The 13,578-nt window shown below is 38.3% G+C and overlaps 1 protein-coding gene across 12 annotated transcripts in view; it reads right to left on the reverse strand.

The window, feature by feature from the left end:
* Window positions 1–13,578, reverse strand: part of atp2b4 (ATPase plasma membrane Ca2+ transporting 4) — a 109,133-nt gene that overhangs the window by 30,818 nt on the left and 64,737 nt on the right. For 8 of the 12 annotated variants that reach the window (XM_083533960.1, XM_083533958.1, XM_083533963.1 and 5 more), the window contains 6 exons: window positions 11,676–11,933; window positions 7,425–7,550; window positions 6,170–6,295; window positions 4,520–4,555; window positions 2,064–2,225; window positions 1,279–1,493 (listed from right to left, as the gene is read on the reverse strand). In XM_083533960.1, coding sequence (XP_083390086.1) covers window positions 1,279–1,493; window positions 2,064–2,225; window positions 4,520–4,555; window positions 6,170–6,295; window positions 7,425–7,550; window positions 11,676–11,933 — 923 coding nt within the window. The remainder of the gene's footprint in view (window positions 1–1,278; window positions 1,494–2,063; window positions 2,226–4,519; window positions 4,556–6,169; window positions 6,296–7,424; window positions 7,551–11,675; window positions 11,934–13,578) is intronic. The other 4 variants (XM_083533955.1, XM_083533962.1, XM_083533961.1 and 1 more) reach the window with 1 other exon arrangement.

The following is a 13,578-nucleotide window of genomic DNA, read 5'->3' on the forward strand; positions in this document are numbered from 1 at the left end:
GTAACTATTTTGACTATTCATCGTTGAATTGAAAACATTTTAAACGTCCGCTATACTTATTGAACAATTTGACAATATAGCCCCTTTTCTTTAGTGTTCCTGCAAATGCCACGTGGAAGGTCAAAGCTGGGGTAATTACACTACAATGACTTGAAGGAGATTGTAAGGAGCTGCTCGGGTCCTTAGACTGCGGAAATGAGGGGTTTCTGTAGAAACCTTAAAGTCAAATAGAAAGTTACATGATACTATTTAATATGCAGGAAATGTCTGATAATCATGCATTAAGCCAAACTCAGACATTCTACTCCTAATCACTTTACTAGCCAGATTCCATTCCACAGTTTAGCTTACTGAAAACAGGCCCCGCTTATCAAGCTGATATGCTTAGTGATAAATTGCTTTAAATCACAATATTTTATCTATAAAAATCCAATTAGACTGAGAATTTATATAATAGTTTTTATAATATACAAACAATACGGACTAAGGTTTTACCTTACCATTAGATTTCTATGTGCTTTTTAAACATCCCATTCCACAATTAGTCTCCATTTGCTGTTACAATAATCTCCACTCTTCTAGGAAGATGTTCCACTAGATTATGGAGATTTTTCTCTAACACAAGGGTGTAAGTAAAATCAGGTACTGATGTAGGATGAGGAGGTCTGGGGTAAAGTCAGTTCTATTTCATCACAAAGGTGTTGAGATCAGAGGTCTATAGGAGTCCACTCATCATGGGGCTGGGATTCTGATCAGAGCATTGTCATGTAGGAACAGGTTTGTGGCTCAGTGTTCAATTAATGCTGTCCTACCAAAGACATCTTTTACCAATGTGTGTCTCCAACTTTGTGGTAACAGTTGTGGAGAAGAATGAAATATAGCTGGAGAGGTCAGGTATCCCAATAGCTTTGTCTATGTAGTGCATGTTGGGACAGAATATAGTTAGAAAAGCAAGGTTTTTAGACTTTACCAGGGAACATGCTTATTTAAGTTCTGCTGGAAGAGGCAGGTCTTCAGACATCATTTGAAGACTAGTAGTGACTCAGCTGTACACTGAGTTCCCTCCATCACCTATGTGCCAGAACTGAGAATTGTTTTTAAAAATGCCTTTCAAGCAAGATGGTGCAGTATGGTGTGAAGTGCTGTGAGGTAGAGGGGTGCTTGCCCATTTTCATTTTTTTTTTAACTGTTAGTGTTCCCCAAAATTCATTATGGATTTAAAAAAAAAAAAAAAAAACTACAATAACATCTATGCAAAACCTTTTTTTTATGACTCACCTTGACGGAGTAGGCGAGTGAAATGGTAACGGCGAGAGGAAGCCCTTCTGGAACAGCGACCACCAGCACAGTCACACCAATGATGAAGAACTTGACAAAGTATTGAATATAGATGGGTGTGCATTCGGCCTTCCACTCGCGCCCTTGCACTCCGAACGTGTCGATCACAAAGTATAAGATGAGGATGATGACCGTCACGGCAGACATGATGAGACCTGTTGAGGAAAAAGCAGTTCAGCGACAGCGTAGCCCTAAAGGAAAACTATGAGCAGGAAGCTGTGCTCACTGACTTGCTTCTTAGCCTCGATATTAACAGCTGCATACCATCTGAATCTGATTCGATTAAGACATACTGTAAAAAGTGAGAATGGTGTGGAGCTTGGCCCAGAGGCACGGGGTCTGTTTTTACACTCGTTGACACTTTCTTTACACAGCAATTTAAATAAATTCACTGAACCAGAAGACAGAATGACAAATGAACTCATTTGCTGAATTTTTGGTTTTGCGATCATGCAAACAAACGGTCGGTTCGTTTATAACTTCTTAGGAGCTATTTAATATAAATATTCTGTGTAGCACAGAATAGCAAAAGAGCCTTACTTTTGGCCAACTCGTGTCATGTTTCGAAGTGATTATTACGTTAAATGTAATTCTACTCTGATGAATGTTCACTTCAATCCATGCTGCTAATTGACCTCAGCATAAAAAAAATCCAACAGGAGCATGTTGGAATAATGTAGCTGCATTAGATTGATTACAGATCGGTTCGGTTTTAATCACCGTACCTGCTTTTCCGATCTGCACAGCCAATCTGGTCAGCTTGCCCTGCAGGACCGACTTCTCCTTCTTGGTGACGTTAACCTTCTTCACTTCTTTCTCCTCGCACTCGGCTCCCTCCTCACTCTTCAGAGGTTGGATCTCCAGGGCGATGCCGTCCTGGGTCTTGGCTAGAGGAGAAAGAAATGGGAATGAAGGAAGAGCATGCAAAACAAAAAATAAACAAACAAACAAACAAATAAGAAGGGATAAAGGGACAGAGGGGAAAGAATAAGCAGTTCAGTGATTGCTGGAAGTCAAAGAGAGCAAGAAACAAATGTCTTTTCTTCTTTCAAGTGGATATTAATGGAATGACTCAGATCTGGCTTGGAACACGCCGTTATTAAAGCAGATTACTTCTGAGCATGAATGGATTATTTAAAAAAAGGGCAAAGACAAATTCAAGGCACAATACTGAACATTCTTACTAATGTTAAACAACACTAGTTGATCAATAATATGGTCATTAAGACCAAACACAGCATTACATGTATACTTAAAATGCATAAACAATATTTTGACTAACATTTATACATACTATGAAACCTAAATAGCTAGTATTTTTACTTATAAACGAACACATTACACTGAATTCTATGTCTGTTCAGGAGATTGTGTTTTCACCATGATATTTATTCGCCGTGGAATGACTTTCCACAATTCATCGACCCTTACGCTATTAGGTGACTCAGTGCTGCCTCATTTAACCTAACCGTATTATTCATTTTTGGAGACTGATATTGGGGACCAGGCACTGAACGAAAAGACAGATACGATCAGGGTAAAACCCCTTTTACAAGAACACTTATTGCTGGATCCCGGAGTTCGGCGCTCATAATGCAATTATTCCGCAGACAGACCTATTGCATTACGGGATGTCTGACTAAAATAGAAGCGTAATGGGATCCAAGATCCGATTCAAGCTTTTTGCTATGGTCAAACATTGATCCCGCCCCCCAATTTCCTGCCTAGCTCTGGCGTTCAGGTCTGGATATCCCAGGGCCCCTGTGTTAAATGATCCTGGAGCGTCATTTCCAATGCAAGAGATGCTAGTGTATGAAAATTAATGAGGCCCTGAGTAAATCAAGGCACTTGAAAAGTAATACAAGGCACCTTAAAGGCTGACGACTGACAGACTGACAGCACGCATGATGAGGGAGGGGGGGATGCGTGTTACAGACTTCAACAGAACTCAGACTTAATTAAAAATAAATAAATAAACTAATAATCAATCAGGGTGAAAAAAAAAAACAAAAAACAAACAAACAAAAAAGACAACCATATATACACATTAAGCACAAAACGACGACCAAGAGGAAGAAAAAAGCTGAAAATCTGAAGATTATTACGGCCTTTATTCTTTTTTTTAAACTGATGCAGAGAAAAAAGGGGAGAACGAGAGAAAGAGAATAATCACACAGAGAATGTGGGATACAGTGTACGAGACAGCATGGGTTCCTGAGCACACCCTGGAAGGAGGCAACAGTGAGACACACAAAAAAAAAAACCCCAACAAAAAACAACAAGAAATAGATGAAAAAAATAAATAAAAACAGATTTACAGCCCACCAATTTGGCAAAAGGTGCAACTCCCACTCAGCCGAAACCCAGAGCTTTAATTCAAGATATGCAATAAATACATTCTTAGCAACGAATAAATAATAATACAAAAGGAAGAAAAAAAAAATCAATTTTAAAAAAATTAGTGCGCGTCTGTCTGAAGCAGATGCTCTTGGAGAGGGCGGAGCCTATGCAGGGCTTGATACACACTTTAATGATGAATAATCCTTGACAATCGCTGCACACGCCTGGGCTAAGAGCAAAGGTGCACACATTCACACAGAAACTCCATCCTGCAGTACATTTGTTGCAAATTTGTTGGTTGATGCCGTAATTCCTTTCTTCTTGTATGTTCAGAGAGGGTGTGTATATATAAAATGGGTTAAGTTTTAATAATCTAAACCATATAAGATACTGGAAATGCTTCACTGTTATCACCTTAAAAAACAAAAGCTTCGTCTCTAATTCGTCATTTTGCAACGACACAGCCGCTTTCACAAATCTTTCGCCAGAAAATGGGCCTTGAATGGAAAAGTCTGCCCTGGATCACATTCAATATGTCCGTATTACACATTGGACGACGGATTTGCTGGTTAAAGCGTCGAATAAGACTCAGCTCTGATGCAGCGGATGAGAGTTGCACTCTTTTACAGGTAAAGCGAGGCGGGAATAAGCTCCCATAGACTCAGCAGTGAAGTGAGTCGAAGCAACAGCGTGAAAAGAGAGAGAGAGAAAGAGTGAGAAAAAGAGAGAAGGAGAGAAAAAGACAAAAAGCTCTATAGAGTGAGGTGAGTGAGTGAGATTGACACGAGACTCCAAGACTTGTCGCTGAATGGGAGGGGAAGTGGGGGGAAGGGGGGGTTACCTTTGTTGCGATTTTCAGGGGCTCCTTGTTTTTTACCTGTTCAGAACGAGAGAGAGAGGGCGGAGGACTGATATATAACATGGATTAAAGTAAATGAACCAGACACAAATCAAAAAAAGAAACAAGGATTCCAAAACAGGATCGAAATAAATCAATGCAACTTCACAGCATGTGAGAGTGCGGGCTAAAATGTGTCATCTCAAGAAACAACAGTCAAGAGTTTTGTTTTGTTTTTTTTCTTTTCTTTTCTTCATTCTAGTCATAGGCATTCTTTCTTGGAATTACAGAGCTGATTTTTCAGAATGTATAAAAGTTATTGCATTTGTTCATTCACTGGACTGTAAATTTAACTACAAATGATGTCTTGCTCTGGATGCATTAGACAATAATCAGGCCATTACTATCACAATGGAAGTGTGTAATTGCTAATACTGAATAGGATAACAATAAAAATAAAAAAAAGCCTGGAGCTGAGCAATATTTCATTTAAATATTTGGCCTGAGAAATTCAAATAGTGGAATTTTTTTCTGTATGCAACGGTGCCAACATTGCTACCAAAAAAAACTCCAAGCTGTCAGAGTGGAAAAACAAGGGGGAAGATTATTATTATTATTATTATATTTCTTTTTTTTTTTTTTTTTACCCCGAAACACCTTGCATATGTTGGTGGACAAAACAGCACCAAATAAAAGTAAGCTATAAATACTTGTTTTTATGCACTGAATCGTTTCCCTTTCTAAAAATCTTCTGTCTTTTGACTGCTTTGGGGGAAAAAAAAAGAAAAACCCAACTAATTTTCAGGTGCCTGCCATATCAGCATAGCAGGAGGTTACAGCTGAAGCTCATACTGTATGTTGGCACCTCTGCATATGTCTCAGTGTGATTCTAACAAAGTTAGACTAAAAATAAAAATCATAAACTGAATATCAGAGAAAAAAAAATACTGGCTTAATTTTTTAATAAAGACAATATGAAGCTAAACTTGAAAGTAAGAAAAAAAAAAACACAATACACCAATTGGAATTCAAACCCAGAGGGCATGGAGTGAAGAGATGTTGAATGTGTGTGTTTGAACAATGTGTGCTGACTGTTAGGGGAAGCTGAGCAAGGATTTGAAATTTAGGTGAGATCCAATCCTGACTGCATTTCTACACCTGTTCTTCATTTCTTTCACAACTGACAAGTGCATTCTGTACATTCTGGAGCAACAGGGTTCCTGAACACCTTGCCTTAGAAATGACACGTTCGGCCCGGCAAAGATGAGGAATGTGGATCTGACCAGGAAAGCCAGTTAAGTTAAATCAAAAATAAACAAAAAAACTAAAACAAAACTAAACAAAAAAATCAGGATAAGGGATTAGTATAATGTGAATTAAACCAAACTGGGGAGTTACTGATCTTCATTGATACATTCTCCGTCTTGATCTTTTTGCCAAGCATCTCTTGTGATGCTTGATCCCTAGTAGTAGGTTAGTACAATGAGTTTTCGGATGGGCAAAAAAGTAAACTGAATGATATATTGTAAATGCCTCTTACCTCAGAGTTTAAGATGAGAAGGCTATTGCCCATGGGTATTTGAAGGGAAAGTTAAGGTGATTTGGCCGGGGTTTTACAGATACAAAAAAATGACGGACTACATGCTGACTTACCTTTCTTGGCCTTCTTCTCCTCCTCCTCACTGCCCGCTCCAAGAAGAGTGAGAATTATTCCTGTCTGGGAGTTCATGCCAATGGCACTGACCACCATCCTCCCGGATCCCTCCATTACATGAGTTCCTGAAGCAGGTCAATGTTAAGTGTTGTCAATTCCTTGCTTAGAACATCAATCTTAAAAATAGTAGACTGTAAAAAGGGGTGGGGGAAAAAAACACAACTAAACAAACAAAAAAATATGGTCAGTTTTAGGGGTTAGATACAATTTATGGCCATGTGTCAATTAAACATTGTATAGCAATTCCATTCAAAATGTATGTGATTACAGTCGTCTGGTTGTAAATTATAAATGTTAAGAAAAAACCCTGAGACGAAATGAGAAAGAGACCCTGAGAGGAATCATCCTCTTCTGATTGACGACCAAACATGAATAATCACTGTAAATATTCAGAATTGGGTACGTCTTTAAATGTTCCAATACATCTTTCAATGTATTCAACTGTATAGACCTCATTTCTATTCATTTTATAATTCAAAACCTTTTTATTATTTCACATAACTAGCACATAATACATTATGATACAGAATTAGCACTGGTTAAAGTGGTAAATGACACTCATTGCATGCGTTTCTGTTAAACCTCTACTGCCATTAAATGCTTATTACTTGATGCCCCAAAAAGTTTCGTTTTAGGCCCCTCCTTATTCGATCTTTATATCCAAGAATACTCTCAAATACTACAAAACCCTGAAAGAGATTTCTTTTGCCTAATCTCTGCCTAAACTTTAACAGACATATTGCTGCCAGCCATTGGCAAAATCAGAAGAAAGTCTTGGTCAGTGTCTTTAAATCCTTAAATATAGCAATGAACAAGTTGGAAAATGCTTTTCCCCAAAACTGCTAGCTCGAAATATGTTTCATTAAAACGCAGATTAGCAACATTCTTGGTTAACCTGGCATATTTCTAGTTCTCAGGCCTTTTATCTTAGTAAATTCTGTCTTCATGATTTTAAGTCATTTCCATAGATTTATGAATAATTCATTAAGGATTGAAGATTGTTTTATTAACGGAGTCAAACGTAAAACTTATTTGCCAAATTGATTAAAAATACATATGTGCATATTTCCCACAATTCCGTTATTTAGAATTTGCGATGGCACTGTAGATGATGTTATGTAAAAAGAAATGGTATGTGAAAATATAAAGTTTAAAGCAGATACTGTGATGTACCAGAAACTAACAGGCACTCACCAGACAATAGCATTGGGTCTTTCTCAAGAGACTTCTTTACTTGATCTGACTCTCCGGTCAGGGAGCTCTCATCGATCTTCAGGTCATTTCCTTGGATCAGAATCCCATCAGCAGGAAGGAGGTCACCTGAGGACACAGTGAAGGATGAGCCTTGAGTTCTCTTTGTTCTGTTACCACTCAATTTTGACATGCAGCCTCTGCATTTTCTTGCTTTAAAAATAAAAATATTAAATAATAAAACATTTTTTTAAATACTCTTATGTTTGCTGCAGAAATATAAATATTCTGATTTACACTTTCATATAGGTTTGAAAGCCATGTTGGCTCAGTATTCCTTTCACATGGATTAAGTCTCCAACCTTCATTGCTCCAAAACAATCCCAAACCATTAAGCTTCCACCTCCATGTTTGACCGTGGGTGTGAGGCAGTCTGTTAACATCCTTTCTCCTGTTCCTTCTTACATAAATTCTACTGTTTGAGCCAATAATCTCAAATTTGGACTCATTTGTCGACAGAACTTTTTCCTCAGTCATTCACTGTCCAATTCTTTTGTATATTTACCTTTTACCTAGTTTGTTGCATATAAACGAATAAATCCACAGGCCTTAAAAACTAATATAAATATATATAAATAAATATAAAGACAATTACAGGAAAAATTACCGCATTAATAACAACTTGCATGATTGCTAAAAATTATAACTTATTTTTAATCACTAAACATTTCTCTTATTGATGCTCAGTCTCAAATCAAGCATCAAAATCCCCCAATGTACACATCCACCAATTGAAACATAGCAAAAGTTTGGTTTGTGTCCTGATGATTTACGTAATTTAAAAACAACATAATTACCTTGAAACCATTACACAAATATTTTGTCTTCATGCTATATGTTGAATATGGTTTCACTAATAATTAACATACATTTGCATAAAGCATCCATATTTGTCCATACCCATGTTAGAGTATTAAAAACCTGAAATCACAATATATGATTTTTAAACTATTTATTTGTATGATACAGCTGCAAATAAGTATTTGAACACCTGTCTATCAGCTAGAATTCTGACCCTCAAAGACCTGTTAGTCTGCGTTTAAAATGTCCACCTCCACTACATTTATTATCCTAAATTAGATGCACCTGTTTGAGGTCGTTAGCTGCATAAAGACACCTGTCCACCCCATACAATCAGTAAGAATTCAACTACTAACATGGCCAACACCAAAGAGCTGTCCAAAGACACTAGAGACAAAATTGTACACCTCCACAAGGCTGGAAAGGGCTACGGGGAAATTGCCAAGCAGCTTGGTGAAAAAAAGTCCACTGTTGGAGCAATCATTAGAAAATGGAAGAAGCTAAACATGACTGTCAATCTCCCTCGGACACAGGGCTCCATGCAAGAACTCACCTCGTGGGGTCTCAATGATCCTAAGGAAGGTGAGAAATCAGCCCAGAACTACACGGGAGGAGCTGGTCAATGACCTGAAAAGAGCTGGGACCACCGTTTCCAAGGTTACTGTTGGTAATACACTAAGACGTCATGGTTTGAAATCATGCATGGCACGGAAGGTTCCCCTGCTTAAACCAGCACATGTTCAGGCAAGTCTTAAATTTGCCAATGACCATTTGGATTATCCAGAGGAGTCATGGGAGAAAGTCATGTGGTCAGATGAGACCAAAATAGATCTTTTGGGTCATAATTTCACTAAACGTGTTTGGAGGAAGAAGAATGATGAGTACCATCCCAAGAACACCATCCCTACTGTGAAGCATAGGGGTGGTAGCATCATGGTTTGGGGGTGTTTTTCTGCACATGGGACAGGGCGACTGCACTGTATTAAGGAGAGGATGACCGGGGCCAAGTATTGCGAGATTTTGGGGAACAACCTCCTTCCCTCAGTTAGAGCATTGAAGATGGGTCAAGGCTGGGTCTTCCAACATGACAATGACCCGAAGCACACAGCCAGGATAACCAAGGAGTGGCTCTGTGGGAAGCATATCAAGGTTCTGGTGTGGCCTAGCCAGTCTCCAGACCTAAACCCAATAGAGAATCTTTGGAGGGAGCTCAAACTCTGTGTTTCTCAGCGACAGGCCAGAAACCTGACTGATCTAGAGAAGATCTGTGTGGAGGAGTGGGCCAAAATCCCTCCTGCAGTGTGTGCAAACCTGGGGAAAAACTACAGGAAACGTTTGACGTCAAACAAATGCTACTGTACCAAATATTAACATTGACTTTCTCAGGTGTTCAAATACTTATTTGCAGCTGTATCATACAAATAAATAGTTTAAAAATCGTACATTGTGATTTCTGGATTTTTATTCTTAGATTATGTCTCTCACAGTGGACATGCACCTACGATGACAAGTTCAGACCCCTCCATGATTTCTAAGTGGGAGAACTTGCAAAATAGCAGGGTGTTCAAATACTTATTTTCATCACTGTATATATATACATACACATACACACATTTTTATGCAAATACATACAATATAATGTATTTTGCATAAAGTTATACTAATATAAATATTTCATTAATCATAAATCATACTTTCACTATATGTTACTTGTTTAAATGTTAATGTGAGGATGAACTATGCTGAACGGATCAAAACAATCATAAATATGTGAAATGGTTAAATAGAAAAGGATTTCAGGAAACATAAACCATAAAGGAGGAAAGAGAATGAGATTATTAAGAGGATATTAGATTGACAGAGATGCATTGAGAGCAAGGCTGCGTGCATTTGGCCACCATGGAGACGGCGCTCTCCTGTGGCTCTCTTGTGACTCACTTATGCCTGCTAGTATGAGTCATAACCACGATAGAGCTGAAACAAGATCCTCAGACCTCCAGGCATATACAATCTGTTATAATGCCACTATGCAGCCTAAAGCTTGTTTCGAAAATTCAAAGATCTAAAATAAAGAATAAGAGATGCATAAAACTGGGACCAACTGTGATTTTGAGATGCCATATGGCTCTAGAGGAAATGCTACTTCCTGACACCACTTTCGCAGCTGTTATTCAACCTATTATAGCGCAGTGGTAGCTTAATGGCCAGAAGGATGCGATCTCAAGTCCCAGGACTTACTCGTCTGACCTTCTGTCTGGCCTGAAATGTATTCTGCCTCATTTATAAAATGTTTTGGATGAAGGCATAATTGTACACCTGAATGTATGATTAGGAATGAAGCACACTGTACACACAGCCACCACACGTCCACCCCAGCTGCCTATCTTTTCAGGAGTTATCTTATATTTAAGCACAGCGCAATGTCCTCCCACCGTACCTCAGAGCTTCAGCGCGTTTACACACTCAGCTCACATACACACGCAGCCTCCCCAAACCGCTACCCTCACCACTTTTCCTCCCACCAATCTTACTTTCTTTTTACTTTCCATTATGAAATGACCATGAATATGGGCTAAAATGTAAAAATACAGTTCTCAAGGAATTCTTACATTTTTCCAATAATAAGAGAAATGTCTAATTAATATGCTTTCTAAACAAGATATTGATTAAACAGTTATGCAAGTCTCATTGTCAGTGCTTTTTCACAAACAGTACATCATAAGCCACTGGAGAGTCCTCATTCCAGTGCTGCGCTTTCTGTTTTCATGCGTGTTTGAATAAAAGTCTGATTAACTTTTACAGAGAGAGAAAATACAGGCTACTGAAAGAGCGATAATGATTAATGCGTTCGCAGAGCTCCGTTTCTGTTTCGTGTTTTCTTTAAAGAAATATGCCAGCAAGCAATAAAGCATTAGGACACAGAATCAGCATTGGTTAAAGTGGTAAATGACAAACTCATTGACTGAGACTAAGTTTTATGTTAGATTTGTGCTGGCCATTATATATTAGTTATCATGCTTGAAAATATGTCCAGTCAATGATTAATCTCTAATTGGTTAGTGAAGCTTTTTCTCTAAGACATTTATTTAACTCTTATGCAAGTCTCCATGTCAGTGCTTTGGAACAGGCAGTACATTAATAGCCACTAAAGAGTCTGCCTAACGATGCTGCTCCTTCTGGTTTCTTGCTAACTTGCAGTGTGTTTAAATAAAAGTCCTAATAACGAGAAATACATGGTGTTATTGAAAAATATTTAACCTCAAGATGGTAACATGAAATGTCTGCGTTTTATCTGCTATGTATCGCATCACAACACTCCATCCTTGATCGTTAGAACTGCATGCATCCTTTTATGCCTTAAATAATTAAGTGCATTCCGTGGAATCTTCATACCGTATTTAATCTGCGCGATATCTCCCACCACGATCTCAGCCACAGGGATCTGGATCACTTGACTGTTGCGGATGACCGTGAACTTCTGCTCTTGCTCGATGCGACTCTGCAGCCCACGAAACTGCTTCTCTTTGCTCCAGTCATTAAACGCAGTCACCAGCACCACGATGATCACAGAGAACAAGATGGCAGCGCCCTCGATCCAACCTGCCTGTGCCTCACCTTCATCCTCCACGCCACCGGCGGCCTGGCCACAAGCTGCAAGAAAAACAAACGAAAAATATGTTATACTCAGAGGAGATTGGAAATGCCAACATGTGTTCATAGACACAAATTACACTCGCTAACATACGTGTACTTACTGAAACTGACAATTATTTGGTCTCTAATTAATTAGCAAAGCTTTATTTGGAAAAAACAAACAAACAACATCATTTAACCACAATTCCATGCATATTTTTTGAAGGGCTTCAAATAAAGAAAAGCTCTATGTTGCTAGAAATTAGGCAACATCTATAAAAAATCATCCTGGAAAGCTGCAACAATAAACCCTGAAAGCACGTATAACATTTCCAATTTCCAGACCACCAGGAAAACATTACTGGCCACACACTGGAAACAAACACACACACACACACACACACACACGTTATGCATATTCTCTGAAGGGGGAAAAAAACCTCACTGACCACATGAATTATTTACCACTTTGGATTAAACGTCACTGACCTCATTTTCTCAACATAATTTTAAGGTCATGCTCACATTGTGAACCATATGGGGCAAGTCAGAAGCCTGCAGTGGCTCCATTAAACCTTCTGAAGAGAAAAGAAACCAAAAAGATCTAACATCGACATCTAATACCATTAAGCTATGATTGAACATTGTGTTAAGCCAAAAATATACAGATAAAACATCTGAATGGAAAAACATCTGAAGCCCTCAAAGAATTTGTAATAGATTTAATGGTTATATTAAGGATTACATTGGTTTTAACGGAAACTGTAATCCCCCTGTGAGTCTCTGATGGAAACGTGTTGCATTCTATTAGTGGCATGTTGTGTCTAGTGGATAAGGGGCAACAGAACATCTTTACCAACATATAGGATGCATGTTGGGATCTACTGGACATCAATTAGGACAGCATTAAGCATTCCGATTCCAGTAAGGTTTTACAATAGCTACTTTGGCCTCATGATGTTTTAATGATGTACACAAAAACACTTTGGTACTGGTTTTAACAGTGAATAGCTGATGACTAGTAATAGCATTTGAATTATAAACAATTTCTGGGGTGTCTTTTTTTCTTCAGCAGAGATATTTTTTTAAACAAGCTGCTCTGAAGAAGAAAGAACATGATTGTTCATATTCATATGTGCGTCTCTTAAATCTAGACTGTTCAAATATTAAGGATGTCACTTTGGTCCATGAATTTTTCATTTTTCATTTTTGTGATTAGAGATGATATTTTAATTTTACTATCTCAAAAATGCTCCCACTGCTCTTATCGGAAGACTTTGCTGCGGAAAGTCAGAAAAATGCCTAAAAAAATGAGAGTAAGATCTTTCTCACTGACGAGTCATTACACTGCCGTCTTTTCACACTGAATGCTTGGAATCCACTCCTACTCCAGTCCCCCGGCTATGATAACACTAATTCGTGCAAAATCTACAAGGGTTCCCCGTCGATTTCATGTTAGCAACAAGCTAGCCAACACTAGTCAGCCTCTGCACACTGATCTGCTTCGTGTTCAATTTCTAACTAACTCAGGATACAGAAATATGTCCCGGCTTCATAGTAAAGCTAAACAGTAATTAGCAAATCTCAGAGCTAGCATGTCTAAATATCTAGCATTTTTACAGCTTGGTCAGACACTGTGGACAAATAAAAAAAGAGCACCTGC

This window comes from Silurus aristotelis, assembly GCF_946808225.1.
Source record: "Silurus aristotelis genome assembly, chromosome: 28".
Classification (NCBI taxonomy): Eukaryota; Metazoa; Chordata; class Actinopteri; order Siluriformes; family Siluridae; genus Silurus; species Silurus aristotelis.